General features: G+C 60.0%; 1 protein-coding gene across 2 annotated transcripts in view; it reads left to right on the forward strand.

Annotated features, from left to right (window-relative positions):
- CNIH3 (cornichon family AMPA receptor auxiliary protein 3) overlaps positions 1 to 12,396 on the forward strand; it is an 89,281-nt gene extending 76,885 nt beyond the window's left edge. Inside the window, exons 4-6 of one of the 2 annotated variants that reach the window (XM_049633798.1) lie at positions 1,419 to 1,531; positions 4,211 to 4,354; positions 11,759 to 12,396. In XM_049633798.1, the coding sequence (XP_049489755.1) occupies positions 1,419 to 1,531; positions 4,211 to 4,354; positions 11,759 to 12,320 (819 nt within the window). In that variant the 3' untranslated portion in view covers positions 12,321 to 12,396. Of the gene's footprint in view, positions 1 to 1,418; positions 1,532 to 4,210; positions 4,355 to 8,059; positions 11,739 to 11,758 lie in introns of those variants that run through there. The other variant, XM_049633799.1, reaches the window with a different exon arrangement.
- The last annotated feature ends 6,045 nt before the right edge of the window (positions 12,397 to 18,441 follow it).

Here is an 18,441-nt window from a genome sequence, read left to right on the forward strand (position 1 = left end):
GGGGGGGGGGGGGGGGGGGGGGGGGGGGGGGTCCAGGCGGTGAGGGGCCCGAGGGGGAGGACGGTGAGGGACCCGGGCAGGTGAGGTTCACCCACCGAGTCCCCTACTCTGGAAAGTGGCCCTTTGAGCTCGACTCCAGGGCTCCCGGGTGTGGGCCGGTGGACGCGTGAGTCGGGGACACGCCACGTGGGTACAAAGTGCGTTTCTTACACGCGTGCCTGGCACGTGTCTCCTCTGCATTGTCACGTGGGGCGGTTAACACCGTGGCCCGAGGGGAGGGGCCCGCAGGCGAGTCCCGTACCCGGATGGGGCGGCCGGAGGCGGTTTGTTTCCTGCCCGGAGGAAGCGTGGTGGGTGACCGCGGGCTGCGTCCCCAGCGCCAGGCGGCCATGCTGCAGACACGTGTGCTTGTTCGGTCCCTACTGAGTCCCAATAGCACCTGCGAACAGATGAGCAAAGACAGCGCTGGGGGGGGGGGGGGGGGGGGATGGGGGTTGGGGGGGGGGGGGGGGGGGGGCCGCCGCGGGGGGCCTGGGGGGGCGGGGTGGGGCGGGGTGGGGAGGGGTGGGCTGGGCGAGGCTTCTGTTAGGAAGCGGCATTTGTGGTGAGCCTTCCGGCCGGGGTGGTGGGGAGGAGTGTCCCAGGGCCCCGAGGCGCTGGTGCCCCACTGAGGCACCGAGGTACAGCACGCGCTCCTACGTGACGGGGATGGTGGTGCGTTTCCAGCTCCGTCTCCGGCCTGGAGACCCACTTTCTCCCGTGCCGTCACTTTGGTCACCGTCCCAACTTTGACTAACGCTAAGATGTACGCACGCTGGGGAGTTGATAAACCTTGTGGCATTTACACCCGCGTGGGCACGCTGGGGCCGGGGAGCTTGGCCTTCTGCTGGTCCCAGCATCTGACCCTTCTTGGTCCGGGCTGGCCTCCATCTTGCGGAGGCTGGCCTCCCTGCCTTCATCGTCACTACGCGTTCTTTCTCTCGGGCTCCCCCTGGTCCAGCCGCCACCAGGAAAAATGCTGTTTCTCAGGGCTTTCCCAGCCCTCCCAGGTTGGACATAAATACGCCTGTTTACGTGGCGTACGGGTTCGCACGGGAGGGCGCACAGGGCTCGGAGAGCAAGAGCCGGGCGGTTGCAGATTCACTGGAAGCTGTATCGGCGCGTCTCTTCCCGGGCCCTCCTCCCGCCTTCCGTGACCCCCGGCAGCAAGCGCTCTCGCCTGGTACGTAGGGCGCTGAGAGCCCGGGTCCACCGGACTTGGGTGGGAAGCGTGGCTCTGGGACCGCTAAGAGGAAAGCGTAGCAGAAACGGAGCGTAGTCTTGGGGCGGTGACTGGGTCATGAGCACGCTGGCGGCCCGTCGGGGAGCAGTGACTTCCCTCCGTCTAACGCGGGCCTCTGCCTCTTCTCCCCCTTCAGCTGGTGCTGCCGGAATACTCCATCCACAGCCTCTTCTGTATCATGTTCCTGTGTGCGCAGGAGTGGCTCACCCTGGGGCTGAACGTCCCCCTGCTTTTCTATCACTTCTGGAGGTAAGTCTGCCGGGGACGGGTGTGTGCTTCCTCTTCTCTGCCTGGACGGCCTGCCCTCCAGAGACCGTGGCCCCGGAGGCCCCAGCCACCTCATGCCTTCCTCTCTTCCGTTTGGGGGGACCCGTTCTCCGCAGCCTTCTTTTGGAGCTCCTCCCGCACGGCAGCCTCGTAAGGGAAGGCCCTTCTTCTTCCCTGGTCGGCTCGCCGCGGCCTCGAACCTCACACATCCCCGTTACAAGCAGCTGTAGCGTTTCCACAGAAGTCCCAAAGTGGAGAGATCCGCTTTGCGTGGATTAACGGACACACAAAACTCGGCACGTCCTTGCAATGGCGTGTTCCTTGGTGGTAAAAGGCAGCGATGCATTGATACGCGCTGTAACGTGGCCGGACCTCGAAAATGCAAGTCAAAGAAGCGAGTCATAAAAGGCCATTTCTGTGACACGTCCAGAACGGGCAGCTCTGAAGAGAAGGGAGGAAGGTTGGGGGCTGGGACAGAGGGCGGGGGACCATCGATAGGTACGGGGCTTTCTTCTTCGGGCGTGAGAGTGTCCTGAAATTCGATCCTGGTGACAGCTGGGCCACTCGCTGAACATGCTAAACATCCCTGAACCGTGTATTTTAAAAAGGTGAAGTTTTTGGTATGTGAATTATGTCTTTTTTTTTTTCAAATTTGTAAAAAATATGTATCCTCATTTTTGAGAGCAAGAGACAGAGCATTAGTAAGGCGGGGGCAGAGAGAGAGGGAGACACAGATACTGATGCAGGCTCCAGGCTCCGAGCTGTCAGCACGGAGCCGGACGCAGAGCTCGAACCCACGAGCCATGAGATCATGACCTGAGTCAAAGTTGGCCGCTTAACTGACAGACCCCCGGGCGCCCCTGGGAATCATGCTAATAAAAGACAAGCATCTGTCAGATGGGCTGGATTTTCTGGGACCCCGCCCAGAGTTGCCCAGGGCCTGTTCAGCCCCGCCTCTGTGCGGGTCACAGTCTATGTCCTTGTCGCCTGTCCTGCTCCTTGTGAAGTCCTCTGCCTGTGAGAGGAATCACCCTGAGACCCTTGCAGTAATGAGGTGTCTCTCCAGGCGCCAAAGTCATTATTGTGGACTCCCAAAGTCGTATCCTCAGGGCTATCGCTCCTCCCAAAGTGGGAGGCCGAGCCAGAGAAGGGGTCCTCGACGGCCCCCAGGCCCGGGGCCAGGACGTTCTCCTGAGCTCAGCCCCTCCTGTGCTCGCTCTCAGAGCGCTTTACAGAAAGCGGCCTCAGCACCTGCATCTGCCACCTGCTTGCAGGCTGTTGTGTCCAGCGTCCCCCACGGTGGTCCCAGGAGCCCGTGGAGTGGGCACTTTCACCCCCATTTTACACATGACAAAGCTGAGGCTCGGAGAGGTCAGTGGCCGACTGGAGGAAGGTCGGTCTGGTGGCCTGTGAGCCCCAGAGCCTGGCTCTCCCCACTGAGCCGTCCTGCGTCCACTGGGCGAGGTCGCCTAGAACATTCTCCACCAAGGTCCGTAGGTTTTGGATCTGCCCCCAGGGAGGCAAGGAGCGTAGCCTGCGGCGTCCTCCCGGCACACGGTGGTGACTGACACCGTCACTGTCCTCTGACGGGGGTGAGGGGGGGCTGGAACCCCAGTCCCCACAGTGCTGGTTAGAAGGTGTTCTTCTGAGCCCCTCTCCCCGCCTGGACACACAGCATCCGCCTGAGAGGCCAGAGGTCGGCCCCCCCGGTGGCCCCCACCCCCCACCCAGCCTCCCACACCGGAGTCCCCACCTCCCGTGAACGAGGCCTGTGGTGTTTCCAGGTAGACAAAGTTAGCTTTAACACTCCCCCCCACCCCCGCCCCATCTATTCCCTGTGCTTTCCCTTCCCTGGTTCCCTGCTCCCTCACTGCTCTCTCCCCACCATGGCCAGTGTTCTCTTGCTGCTCTGGGTCCTTCCAGCAAGAAGACAAGTGATGTGAACCATTCCCACTCCAGTGAGGACATGACGTCCCTCCTGTAGTGTTCAGGTCTATTTTATTGTTTTCTTAAAGTTTTTATTTATTTCGAGGGGGGGGTGGAGAGCGAGAATCCCAGGCAGGCTCTGTGCTGTCAGCACAGGGCCCGACGCGGGGCTCGAACCCACAAACCGTGAGATCGTGACCTGAGCCAGAGTCGGGTGCTTAACCGACGGACCCACCCAGGCGCCCCCGGAATTCAGGATTTTGAAAGAGGGTCTGGGGGGAGGACGGTGTGAAAACAGCCAGTGGTAGTTAAGCGAGTGTGGTCGGTGGCATTGCGGCTCTCTCTGTGCGTAGCACCCCGTACCTGTGTGGATGCCCATGTGGGTGTGCACTGTGGACCCCCCCACACCCCTGTGCTGTGGACCGCCCCCCCCCCCCACACGTGTGCTGTGGACCCCCCTCTCCTGGAGGAAGGAGACTCTTCTCGCTGTCTCCAGGCACCAGGTGACCCGTCCTCCTTCTGTTGTGTACGTGGGTGGAATCCCTGTGATGCCGGGGGACCTCGGCGTCCGGGAGCAGCCACGGGCCGGGCCGGGCGGTGACTCCAGTCGGCGAAGGCAGACGCCCGCTCGGCGGAGGCCCCCGGACACAGTCCTGCGTCAGGGGGGCTTCCCCGGACGCCCTCACGTCCCTGCCCAGCCTCGGGGCCAAGGGTGCCGTGTCCTCTTCTCCGCAGGTACTTTCACTGTCCGGCAGACAGTTCCGAGCTGGCCTACGACCCGCCCGCGGTCATGAACGCAGACACCCTGAGTTACTGTCAGAAGGAGGCCTGGTGCAAGCTGGCGTTCTACCTGCTGTCCTTTTTCTATTACCTCTACTGGTGAGTTTCTGCCCCTCCTGACGCTTTCACTCCTGCAGCAAAGGAGGCAGGTTTTTTTTTGGGGGGGGGGGGGCCGTGAGCGTGGGGGTCACAGCCTGGCGGGTATGACGCCAGCCACCTCACTCTGGGTCGGGGGCGAGGGCTCGTGCCCAAAGGCAGAGGTCCTCGCCTGCAGGCGGGCGCGTCCTTAGGGCCACACGGTGCACCTCTGAGGAGGCGGTTGGGGACGTGTGGCCGCCGCTCCTTCCCCACAGGGCTCCCTCCACAGCTCGGCCATTCGGGCCTAGCCTTGTGGCCCCCAGTCCACATGTAAGCATCCGGGGAACCAGAACGGAGACTCTGCGTGGCAGTCACGCTCCCGGAAGGGGCACGCTGGGTCATTACATGCGCGTGCTCACAATTCCCCTGATGGTCTGTAACCTCGTGCTAATCAGGTAAAACTGACTTTGCTGACTTTGCGATTGTTCAGGAGCCTCCCCCCGCCTTGGGTAGAGTGTCTTACCCAACAGATGGCGTAAACAGGATGCCTTTGGTGGGGGGGTGCCCTTTCTTAAAGCGTCCCTCTCTGGTTCCTCTTTGGGCTCGTCTCTGGGGACCTCACCTGTCACCTTGCCACCTTGCCACCTTGTGGTTACCTGCAGCCACGAAACCTGCCAGCATCCCAGCGCTGCCTCCAAACTGGTCTGTGGACGGTAGCCGGGTGAGGGAGAGGAGGGAGGGGGTGTTAACAAGGCCGCCTCAGGCAGGGGGCAGGCTGGGCCGGCTGCGGGGCGGCCACACTTATCCACATTTACACACGAGCCCTGCTTCGAGCCAAGAGCTTGGTATACGTCGCTCAGTCTGGGGGCCACATGCCGTCACTGCCCACACGTTAGCAGTGAGACCACGTCCCTAGACGTCACATGTTTTCCCGTGGTCACAGCTGCAGGTACATCTCAAGTCCGGTCCCAAACACAAAGCTCCCAACTGCTGGCTGTCATGGGAAAGCTCTAGAAAAGTCTTAACAAAGTCTGGTCTTTCTTTCGCATCAGAATCAGGGTGAGGAAGGTGAGTTTCTTAAAGATGCAGATTCCTGGGTTTGGATCTGCTGACTCAGGATTTCGGGGCTGGGCGTCCCCCCAGGGGTAAGACCTGCCTGTCTCCCCAGAACATCCCAGAGTCCAGAAGACCCAGAGGTCCTTGGGGTATAACTTCCTCTGGGGTAAATCAGCCTGGGGGGGGGGGGCGGGGGATTCAGAGTTATTCTACCACATTCTTCTTGGGGTGGAGGGTCAGTCCAGGCTCAGGGTGACCCCTCTCCCCTCCTTCCATACGGAGGGTCCTGGGTCATTGCCTGCTTCAACGTACAAGGAGCCCGAGGGTCTCTGAAGTGTCCCTGGAGAGTCCCAGGGTGCCCGGCAGATTTGCCCGGGTCTGACTCCAAATCAGAACTTTCTAGCAACTAAAGTTTGTTCAGACTAGTTCCTGCCTTGGGAAGCTTCACAGGCTTAACGGCTCGACAGCGGGGGGCTAGCATGAGTGAGGCTGCTCACTGGCGTGTGCCCAGCCTCTCCTGTTGTGGGGCTCCGGGTGCCCCTGCCACAGAGTCGGGGGTCCCGTGAGGAGCGGATCGCTCAGGGCCCCGGAGCCACGGAGGTCAAGGCGAGGAGGCACATCCCTCTGCCAAAGCCCGCGCCCTCTCCGTGATGACAGCAAGTGACGTCACAGACACCCTTCACCTGCCCTCCTCGCTCTCGGTCACTCACTCACGCAGCATTTATTGAGCACCTCCTACATGCCAGGCGCCCTTCTTGGGAGACCGTGCTGAACGTGCGGCTTGACGCCTGCCCTAGGCGGGCACAGGGTCAGAGCAAGGAGCACGTGAGTCCTACTGTGCGCACTGTAGACACACAGGCCAGTGAGTCAGACAGGGTGTCTGCCGTCGGGTCAGCCGTGGGGGGAGGGGTGTCTGCCATCGGGCCAGCCTTCAGGGGGAGGGGGGTGTCTGCCATCGGGCCAGCAGTAAAGGGAGGGGTGAGCACGAGGGAGGCCGCATGACCCAGGGTAACCGGGCAGGACGCTGTACCGCCTCAGCTCTCTTGGCTTGAGAAGACGGCCATGTGGCATCCACTCGGACGCGTCCCAGGAACCTGCAAATGTCTCCTGGCCCCAAGGCCACCCGAGCGGGGGTGCTGGGGTGGTCAGCACACACTGCTGAGAGGATCCCAGGCTCCGGGCCAGACACTCGGCCGCCAGCTAGGGCCTCAGACACATTTCTTAACGTCTGTGAGGTCCTCGGGAACGAGGTGCCAGCCCCGGCTTTACTGGGGTCCCAGCGGCTGTCACTTCAGTCTGTCACCGTGCTCAGCTTGGACGCAGCTCTCCGCGTGCACGTGGACCCCCTTCCCCCCTGAGGGCGGCCGGGGCTGACGGTCCTGTGCGCCCCTCAAGGCCTGCATCGAAGGGGCTGGGGGTTCTGGGGCCGGAGAGACGGGGTCTCTGAGGAGCTCCTCAGAGCAGTGAGGCACCAGGTTCGACGAGGAAGGGACGCCCAGGGTGCCGGCCAGGCAGAGCGGTGGTTCCAATTTTGTTCTAGAAACAAAGAAATTAGCGAATGCAGCGTGGAGGCAGAGACAAACTGAAGGACAGACAGGCAGTGTCTGAAACACCACCATTTGCAGGCACTGAGGGGAGGCGTGCTCTCGCCCTGCTGGCTTCCAGGAGGGGCAGGGCGGCCTCTGGGCACAGGCCCGCGACTGCAGCAGGGGCACCCGGGCCCCGTGATGGAAGAGGCTAAGCACCCCCTGAAGCCCCCGCTGTCGAGCCGTTAAGCCTGTGAGGTTTCCCAAGGCAGGGGTGCAGTGGGCCCTCCAGCTGGGGCCCGGCCAGGGATGCTCTGTGCCCACGAGGTGTACCAGCCGTCCCGAGGCGTTCCTGAGCTTCGATCCCGGATAGGGATTGAAGTAAAACCCTGCGGTTTCTTTCATGTGGTTTTCTTCCTTAGATTATCCATTTTTCTCTCTATAATGTGAAAAAATGGTCGCTTTTCTTGGTGCCGTCTATTTTGGTATACGTGTAGATACGTGTATGTGGTGTATTTTGGTGTGGAACGTTCCTCGGTCTTGCAGGATTAGCCTGCAGCCCTTTCTAAAAGCACAGGGTTCCTTACCCCTCGCTGGCAGGGTTGGGCACCACCTTGGCACACGTGCTCTTAATGCACATTTAATGTCTGGATTCTGTTAGAAACAGGAGGGCCAGGGAGATACCCCGTAAGAGATCACGTAGTTTGTGTGCCCCTCGGACCTCGGAAGAGCGATGATGGTCATTGTGGTGGCGATGGTGAGATGTGGTGCGGCATAATCTGGGAGCCCCGGACGCAGCCATCACGTCAGCACGAGGCAGCTGCTGGGAAAGAATCCGCTGCACCCCTACCCCGGGGACCGCCTTACAGTCTCAGGAAAGGGGACGGCCGCCATCATAGCCGTGCGGGTGAGAATAACAGGCACGCAGCGATCCCGTCTCTCACCAGGGGACACAATGCGCGCTCACAGCAGGTGTTTGGTCCGACGTGGTGGGAAATGATGTGGACCGCGGGGGGACCTGGCTCCGGTGCCAGGACGGGAAGGGAGCCAAGGGCTCTGGCTTCAGGAAGGACCCTGTTGTGAGGGTCTGAGTCCTTCCTGGGCTCCCGCTCACTCCTTCTCTTCCTCTTCTTTCTGCATTCAGCATGATCTACACTCTAGTGAGCTCTTAACCCGGGCCGCACAGGTCATCAGAGACTGGGACGGGAGAGGCTCGAGGCGGAGTCCTCGCGACTGGCTGGCGGTTGGAGAAGGGCCCGGACTGGGGTGCGTGAGAGACACCTGCGGACGGCGGATTCCTGCGGCAGCGGGGACCGAGGTCACGGAGCGTGGGGGTCGCTGCCCAGCCCGCACCCAGGTGGCGATCCCGTCTGGGCCACGGGACCTCTCCTGAGCAAGGACTGTTGCTGCCTGAGTGACCCCCGCCCCTCTGAGCACCCCGTGCGGTCCGCAGTGAGCCCGGGACCGCGGGCGGGGGGTGCGCGGCTGGCAGGCCACAAACTGCCTGCCCAGGAACAGAATGACCCAGGACCTGCCGAGGCCTCCAGGGTGTCGCGGGCTACGGGAGCCCTCTGTGTGTCCTCGGAGCCCCGCCGCGCCCTGCGCTTCCGCGGGAGGGTCTGCGGGGGTGCGGATTCGCCATTGGCTCCCACCGGCCCCGAGCCCGCGGGCGGCCTGTTTTCGCGCTCTGCTTTGTGGGAGTCGGCCCGGCGACACTGGGAGCTGGGGCTCGGGCTGCTGGCCATGAATTATGTCCAAAGTCACAGGGGAGGCGGGAATCGGAGGGAAGAATGATTTTTTAAAGCATTTTCACGTTCAAAGTGTTCTTTGCCACCACAAACTGTGTTCTCCCGCTGTCGGTCCAAAACCGTCGCAGAATCAACGAAGGCAAATCGACCGGTCGACGTCGTCAACGCCTGTCTTCTCTTAAGGACCCCAAACAGCGGCGCCCGGGAAACGCCCTGCACCTGCTCTGTGCTGTGTGCATCGGGCGGCCAGGAGGCGAGACGGCGCAATTACAGCCTCCTTTTGTGATGCTACGTCATTCGTTCTGTTAGTGCCACTCGAGGACTTTGGCTTATTTAGAATTTTCCCTCTGACGTCCTCTCCTGTTTGGGTAGGAGGTGTCCTTGGGGTTGTAAATAATGACAAGGCTGAGGTTTTTATGTTTAAATTGGGCACGATGATTTCTACCTTATTCCCCACACTTCCCTCTCTTTTGTGTGACACACACACAGGCTATTTATACACGTGCGCGGCTCCCGTTGGAACCGGTGACTCAGGTTTGTGAATGGTGTCTGTGCCGCGCGTCGTGAGCTATGTTTAAAACGCAGCGACAGCTTGTGCGCCACACCTACCCGGCCGCCTCATTTAAACCCCTCACAGGCTGGCTGCCTCTCCGTACGGGCGGTGAACTGGTAGGTAGGGAGGAAAAGTTTCAAAAAGCTGTTCTGTTTCTAAAAATTCTGTAGGGAACAAAACTCAGGCTTCCGCTCTGAGGCTGAAGGTATAAAACCGGGGGGTTCCGGGGGGCATTTTGGGGAGCAGACTCCCCTCTGTCCAGGGCGCACCGTGCCGGCTGCGTAACGGAGGCCGGGGGAGAGCGGCCTTCGGGGCTGCTGGGCCTCGCCTCTGAGCCCGAGCCTGAGAAGGCCACCTGCACGTGACCCTCGCCCCCACATGTCTCTCCCTGGAGCGGTCTCCTTCGTTTTTGTACTTTGCCTCCTTCCCAAAAGGTGACAAGTGGCTCGTGATGGCAGACACAGGGACACAGAGACCGCTAGAATGGAGGGAGGGGATTCACACACACGCCTTCCCCGAGGTTCTGCTTCCTGCAGTTGAGCATTTCTTCGCAGCAAATCGTGGCGGCTCACGTTTGCCTGGGGCTTCATCGTCCACAGATGGGTTTCGTTCCTTTGATCTCCTCGCCATCCTGTGGGGTTGACACGATTCTTTTCCCCGTTTTCTTTCTTTTTTTATTTTTAAAATGTTTTTATTTTTTGAGAAACAGAACACAAGTGGGGGAGGGGCACAGAAAGAGGGAAACACAGACTCGGAAGCCGGCTCCAGGCTCTGAGCTGTCAGCACAGAGCCCGACGTGGGGCTCGAACCCACGAACTGAGATCATGACCTGAGCCGAAGTCGGGCACTTAACTGACTGAGACACCCAGGTGTCCCGCATTTCCCCCATTTCCCAAGTGAGGAAGGAAAGGCTCAGAGAGGGTAAGTGACTGACCTGTAGTCAAGCAGCAGCCACAGACCTGTCTTTAAACCCAGATTGTCTGACTTTGAAAACCCCATGTCTTTTCCATCACCTGAAAGCCAGCAAAGTAGCTTGGGCTCCTGATAAGGTTCAGTTAGCATAAACTTTCTGAGAAAAGGAGATTTAAAGACAGAGCGGGAGAAAAAGTGGCTGGTTTTCTTTTCCTTGGGCCCCAGCCTCAGACTTGCTTTACTGTGTCAGGTTCTTCCCGAAGGGGGTCCCTTGAAAGCTTTAAAAGCTGCCAGCACGCCCTGGGAGGGTCTTACGCTTCTGAAAGAGGGACATCCGAGTACTTCCCTCCCCTGAGCTGTGGCTGGGACCCAAGTCCACCGGTCTGTCCGGAGCTTGAGCCGATTTTCAGTTCCTGGGAGAAGCGGACGGTGACCACAGGGCTGAGAGCAGTGGGCACCCCGCTGGAGCCGTGCTGGGTGCCGGGCTCTGGGCTACGACCCCTGACACACGGCGACCCCACGTTACCCACCAGGAAGCCAGGGAGGCTCTGGCCAGTGCGGCTGCCCCAGCGAAGGAGCCAGCAGACAGGTCTCGGTGCTGTGCCCGGTGGCCAGCTAAGAACCACACTTGTTGGGCGGGCACAGCTGCCCACTGGGTACCTTTGCCATCACTGTTCATCCCACAGAAGTGACCTAAGGAGGGAGGAGAGTGGGGCAGGGGCAGTGCTCTGGGTGAATCCCAAAGTGGCTGATGGACGGCTCTCCCTCCCCGGCCCGGGCCTGGGCACCCAAGAGAGAGCTTCTTGGGGACACAGACATTGGGAGGGCGCTGTTGTGACTGGCTCCTGCCTCCTCAGAGAGGCAGTGCTGCAGGCCTGATGGCCGCGCCCGAAGGGGGAGCGCAGGCCCCAAGGGGGGGGGGTCACTTCAGCTTCATTTTCACGGTGGTGAGGGAAGTTTGTAACGGCACCCGCCGCACTCACTTGTTATAAAGATCTGACGTGGTCAGGGCCCTGCGTGCGGTAAGTTCGGTAAGAGGCCCCCACTCCACAGGAGGCGGTGTCCTCACTGTGCCCTGTGCCCTGTGCCCTGCGCCCAGGCAGGGCAGGGGCCCCGGAGGGAGGGAGGTCATCTGGACCAGCTGTCCTCCCGGTGCCTCGTTCCGGAGGCACCACCTCGGGGAGGGCCACGGCTGGAGGAGGGAGAACGGGAGTGGCTGCCCCAGGAGGGTGGCTCCTGGCATACCTCCTGTCTGCTCAGCGTAAATGACTTCGTGATCGGCCTTGGGCAAGCTTCCCGGCCTCCCTGCGGCTCAGCCTTCTCATCTGTAAAGTGGGGCAGTAATACCTCCCTGGCTGGTGTGCTTGTGACAACCAGGGGCCCGTTCTTGTAACGAGCGCTCCACAAACCGTGGTGCTCCGCGCTCAGCCCCCCTTCGCGCCCCCGCAGACTTGAAAGGAGCCTTTACTGGAACAACAGAGCACTTCCCCTCGTGGGTCACGCCCATGGCACGGCTAGTGAACCTTAGCTGCCTTCTTCCTGCCCATCCTGGGCCTGCTGTCCCAGGCACGCGACCCGGGTAACCGCTCAACCCTCTCAACAGGATCTTCCCCTTGCTTCCTGTTTTCAGGTGTGGGAATCGCAATAAAGTTGTCGCTGTTAAGACAGTTTTGTTCTCCCGCGTAAGAGATGAGTACAGCCAGCACATGCTTCGAGGACGATCACTTGTGCTCACGCTGTGTCCCTGCACACACCCTCGTCTCCACCTTTCCCTTCCTGGGATGTGGGCTTGCTCCTTTCCAAACTGGGTGCTGGGGAGAGCAGTCCGGATGTCAGGGTGGGCTGTGCAAACTGGACGTGCCGGGCCACCCCTGCCCCCAGGCCTGGGCGGAGGGCTGCGGTCACCCTGGGTGCTGGATGAGGCCCCCGCGGCGTTCCCTGGATTGTGTTCCCGCTGTCCCTGTGCCCGGGAGCCGTGCAGGGTGACAGGCCACGAAGCAGAGCCTCCCAGGTCTCCCCCACGTGGCCAAGTCATATCTGCTCCCGTTAAGCTCCTGGGTGCCCAGGAGTGTCTTCGTGTGCTGAACTTGACCCCTTGGACGCCACGTGATGCCCGCACGTTCCTCCTTCCCAGCTGGCCGAGTGCTAGGCTTGTGCGAGCCGGTCGATACATTTTGTCGGGAGTTTGCTAATCTGCCGTCCGTGCACGGCCCTTACTAAAACTGCTTATGTAAGCTTACGATTAAATAAATTATATTCAAAACAAAGGTGACGCGTAGTCACAACTCCCCACCTCCTGATTACTTCAGTACGTTTTCCTGTTATCTGTGCTCCTGAGGGCGCGACTGTGGTGCCCACGCGGAAATGTTACTCGGCAGGGACAGGACGCCTCACCCTATTCGGGGCCGCTGGTGCCTCGCGATGGGCCGTGGCAGGAGTGTTTGCGACACAGACACGGGCAAAGCTGCGGATCACGTCCCCTGCTCCCCGCTACACCCCTCGCGCTCGCCGTCAGACGTTTACTAGCACGGGGCCCACGTTTACCCACAGACGGTAAGCCCGGCTCCAGGACACCGACGGGGACGCGGGGGCCCTGAGCACCGGAACCCAGTGTCCAAGACCCTCAGGGCCGGACCTGCACCCTCCCCAGCATTGGCACCAGTGGCTGTCACTCCATGTGCTTTGTGTCCCTGAGAGATGACAGGAAAGGAGACTTTTCACTGGCGTGTCATGAGGGCCTGGGCTTGGACGTGACATAAGTGAAATCCTCTGCTGAGCGCAAACATGGTTTTGTGCTTGGACCCTGACCCCACACCCTTGAGTTCCCTTGGGGACCACTGTCCTGTGAGGGGGGCGTCCCTTCCCAGGGGCTCCCACGTCCTCCCACAGCTGGACCCACGCATCTTAGGTGGATGCTGGGGTGAGGACCGACCGTACTCGGCCACATTATCCACCCCGCGGGCGGTCTCACGAGGGGCCCCAGGTGTCTCGGGGGCTTGGCTGAGCTTTGCACACAGAATCGGCTCGGTGAGCACAGCTCCTTCCTTGCCGGGCATTGCAGCCTGTTGAGTGCGGGTGTCCTGCCGTTCCAGCATGCACCTGTCCCCCAGGAAAGCCAGGCTCCTCCGTGGACCAGGCACCCCAGGGGCAGACACACAGCTTTTGGTTTAGAGATGCACCAGCACCAGGAGGCTGTTTGGCTCCTAGAGGGTGACTTACATACCACCACGGCGTTTCCGTCCCAAACGCCGTGATGGGGCTCTGAGCGGCCAACCCTGTCTCTTTCAGAGACACCTGGTACCTCAGAGAAACAGCACCACCTTCCCCGTAGGAATATATTCCTCATTTGAGGGCAGGGGAGGTAGGGAAAATGAGAGCTGGATAAACACCAGTCCCCGTGTGAAGTTATGATGAGACACCTCCATCAGGCCCCAGGGCTGGGCACAGTCTGTTCTCCGCAGCAATGGGGACAGCAGGGGCAGAGCTGGAAGCTTCCAGGGAAGGGTGGCCGGTTAATGGCATCAGAGCACAGGTCCTGTGATGCTGTTCTGATTTTCCCACACTTCCATGGAGAGTAAGTTTGCTTTGGGGTGGACTTCTGGGCTCCGCGGGCTGCCGAGAGCCCTCTCCACAGAGGGGACCAGGGCCCCGCGTCATGCCCAGACCCCAGGGACGGCCTGCACCCTGCACCCTGGGCAACTGGTCTCCAAAACCAGCAACTCTTTGTGCCGAAGGAACATTTCACGATTGGATGAAGACAACTTAGCGCTTGCCTCCCAGGGAAGCAGTAAGGACACAGCCGCATGTCCAGCAGCGGCCACGTCTGAAACGAGAAAATGGGACACGTGTCACTTAGGGCTGCATTACTGGGAGATACCCGTCCTAGGTCTGGGGAAGCTCTCAGTTGGGGAGCCAACCCATGCCAGACCCAGGTGGTCAGGGCAGTGGGATGATGGGACTTCCTAGGGAGACACAGGGGCCCCATGAGCGCTGGTTCCTCGGGCAGCGGCATCCTGGACACTGGAAGGTCGTCCGGATGGGGCGCGAGGGCCTGGCACTGAGCCCTGTCCCGTTCAATGGTTAGTAGCATCCGTGACTCTCACGTGAAGGCCACCGATCCATCCCAGGAGGACACAAAGCTGAACAGGATTCCATCAGGACAGGCTCAGAATAGGAGATGAGGCTCCGAAAAAGCAGGAAAATCCAGGCGGGGCGAGGAGCCCAGGGCGTCTGGCGGGCAGTGGGTCCTGGCGCTGAGCTGAGGCAGGGTCAGCTTGTGAGGCCCCTTTGTGGAAAGCGAGGGTGGGTCCCCAGCGTCCTCGGCCGCCACCAGCAATCCCGAGGGGCACTGTTCAGCTTGCGACCGCGTGCTTTACGAGGGATGCCGGGAAATCGCATGTGCCCGGAGCAGGGCGTCCAGAGTCCCTTTTGTAGGCTGGGCAGAGAAGCTTCAAGAAGACTGTCTACAAAGAATCCAAGGTGCCACGAGGGCGGAGGGCAGGGCCGGGGTGGAAACACCCTGCCCCTCCTTCCAGGGCGGTTCTGGAGATGCCGCAGGTGGAATTGGAGCTCTGTGCTCGCACACCTGCAGGAAGGGCAGGGCCACGCGCCCTGCAGACTGTCCCCAACCTACCTGTGCAGGGAACTCTGGTCACGGCGTCACAGGGGGAAGGCTTGCAGGGCACTGGCTGTGAACTGCAGCCGTGGGGAGGAGTGGGGCAGAGCCGTGGGGTCGAGGGTGGCCTGACAGACGAGCGCGTCGGAGGGGGTGGGATGGGTCCACGAGGGGAACTAAGGATCGGAATTAGTGTGAGAAAGTGGGCTTGCCCCAAATTGGACAACAGCATAATAATTAATCCACAGAATTCAAATGCAGATAAAGGCAGGAAGGGCTCGATTCAGGATCCCATGGATTATAAACTCTCTCTTTTTTTTAAGTTTACCTATTTATTTTGAGAAAGAGTGCGGGAGCAGCAGAGAGAGAGAGAGGGAGAGAGAATCCCAGGCAGACTCCGCACTGGCAGCACGGAGCCCGACGCGGGCTCAGTCCCACGAACCGTGAGATCGTGACCTGAGCGGAAACCAAGAGTCAGATGCTTACCCGACGGAGCCCCCGGGCGCCCCGTAAGCTCTTGGAGGACAGGTTTGCCTTAGGAAGCTCCAGACCTGGGGTTAGTTCGTATTAGCACGCAGCAAGTAGATGTCGAATGGAACGAGGATCACTTGTGGAATCAGCGGGAAGCAGAGAGAGCTGCTCGGGGTGTTAGGAGCCGGCGTCCTGGGAGGAAGGTGGGGGAATGACTTTAACCCCGACTACTTCCGCAACATCAGCCACGGTGCGGGCCCAGCTTTGGGGCCGGTGGGCCTGGTCCCAGGGAGACCGGGGCAGTGGGCAGGGTGCAGCCGGGCCCTGGGGGTCTTGTGGCTCCGGCCGTGGGGTCACCATGAGCCTGACTCCATCTTCCATGCATTTGCCCACATCTGGGCCCGCGGATGAGACAGCCTGTGTGCTCCCCCGCTCGATGCCGGTGGGGAGATCCAGCCACACACAAGCCGGCCTGTGCGACGGACCCCTTGCCGAGCCCCACCGCTGATCACAATAGAAGCCGGGGCCGCCCCCTCGTCACTCTCACACCCTCCTGTTGGGGGCCTGCTCCGCTCCCCCGAGAGACCCATCCTGTCAGTGATTAGACTCGGCCTTCCTCTTGGAGCGCATGCACCATCAGGCCCAACATCCGAGTCGCGTTTTGAGTGGGGGTTGGTGCAGCCCCCATTCCAGGGCGAGCAAGACCCGTGGTGACAGGTAGACCCTGGATGCAACGGAGGCTGGTCAGCGGCCCGCGTCACGGTCCCCGGGAGACGCTGCTGGCAGGGGGCCTTCCGTGAGCCCCTTGGAGGCTGGGCCCTTCCATCCCCAGGCCCCACCCGTCCAAGGCCCTTGGGCTTGACGGTGCTGTGCACAGACCGGCGGGGGCAGGGACAGTCGCACCACAGGCCTGTGAGGGGGCAGGTGCGAGCCGTGCACGCTGTCCGCACTGTCCGTGGCCCGGGGCTCACCGGCCGCACGGAAGGCGCCGTGCAGCCCGTGGTTCGGTGAGCGACACCATCAGTGGGTCATGGAGGGAGGGGTTAGAGGAGAGAAAGCTCCGGGCTAGTGCCGCACGTTTGTAATTGACCTTCTGGACAAAGAGGGGGAAGGCGGTACTTTTCTCCGTAATATCCTTTCTGGCTGATTTTCATCCTTGAGGACTGCCTTCCAGAGCCTCGCTGGTGGCAGCGGGGTGTTGTCGGGGGGCAGGAAGATATGGGGTCCCGTCCCCTTTGAATTGGACCCCGCAGTTTGTCCACTCACCCACACCCACGCACACTCACGTGTGCTCACTCACACACACACACTCTCCACACACTCACATGTGCTCACACACTCGTACATGTACACACATGTGCTCACACTCACACATGCTCTCACACATTCACCCCCACACACTCACATGTGCTCACACACATACACGTGCATACATGTGCTTACTCACATACACATGCACACACTCACACACTCACCCACATACCTACATGTGCTCACACACACGCATATACACACTCACACGTGCTCACACATACTCGTGCACGCTCTCACACATTAACCCCCACACCCACATGTGCTCACACACATACACGTGCATACATGTGCTTACAGTCACTCATACACGTGCACACGTGCTCACACTCTCACACACTCACCCACATACCCACATGTGCTCACACACACTCATGCGTGTGCCCGCATGTGCTTGCGCTCACTCATACACGTGCACGCGTGCTCACACTCACTCATGCACGCTCTCACACATTCACCCCACACACCCACATGTGCTCGCACTCACGTGCACACACCCACACACGTGTGTGCACGCTCACACACACATGTGCATGCCCACACGCACACTCATGCACACTCTCACACATTCACCCCACACACCTACACGCACTCACATCCATACACTCTCACATCAGGTACCACACTTACACACAGGCATACACTCACATCACACACCGCCTACCCACACACACTCACATGCACACACACCCTCATACACCCCCTCACAGTCTTCTACATTCACCCGCACTTACACATACCACACACATATGCAGTCACATTCACACATATGCTCACACACATATACATGCACACACATGCAAATGCTCTTACATCACACACCACACTCACACACACCCCCACTCACACACACACACACACATTCACACGCTCTCACGTCGCACACCCACACACATCCACACAAACTCTCATAGCATATACCACACTCACACAGCCCTACACACTCACGCATGTGTACACACGCTCACACACACGGACACCCCCACCACACACACACGTTTACACTCTCACGCATGTACACACAGACGTGCTCTTATGTCACATACACATTCTGACGTATTCACCCACACCTTTACACACTCACACATATGCTCACAGACTCTCACAGCACATACCACACTCTTACACACACCACACACACACCTCATATACACACCTTCACCCACACTCACACACCATACACATATACACACACCCCCCCATACTCTCACATGTGCACTCACACATACACACTCACATATGTGCACGCACACACTCACACACGCTTTTTCTCAAGATCAGTCCCTCGGGTCCCCTGTCCTTCTAAGCCTCTGGTGAGAAGGAAAAGGAAGAGGCAGGAGACCAGGGGGGGAGGGAGGGCTGAGGGCAGAGGGGAGAGGACGTCAGTCGGCTGTTTTAAGGACATGAAAGTCCTCTCCTAAGTCGTTACGGTCTTGCCAGTTCATTTCTTTCAAATGGAGTTAAAAGGTAATCTGATAGGTTCCATTATCTTCACAAATAATTCATAAATTCAGATGAACTCGGAACCACGACATAGCGTGTGGGAAGATTTCAAGGTCTGACAAGGTGATAATTATGGGGCCACGCTGGAGCTGACAGCCGGCGTTGCAGTGATCTCCTTTCATTGAAATTCTCTGTGTGATTAGAAAAAAGGCAACGAACGGAGTTCAGTGGGCACTCCTGCCCCAGCGCAGCACCCAAGAGGTGTGTGGTGTGTGTGCGCGGGTGGCTTCGTGGGCAGAGGACTCTCATGAATAGCCAATGACAAGAGCAGCACAGATGTCTGCAGAAGAAGGGCGTGTTCAGCTGCAGAAGCCTGAGAGAGTCAGAACTCTGTTATCAGCACAAGCCAGCTCATGGGCGAGAGCTACTGCTCTGCTCAGTCTGGACACGCATCTCTGAGGCGAAGACAGAGC

This window comes from Panthera uncia, chromosome F1 (genome assembly GCF_023721935.1).
Source record: "Panthera uncia isolate 11264 chromosome F1, Puncia_PCG_1.0, whole genome shotgun sequence".
Taxonomy (NCBI): Eukaryota; Metazoa; Chordata; class Mammalia; order Carnivora; family Felidae; genus Panthera; species Panthera uncia.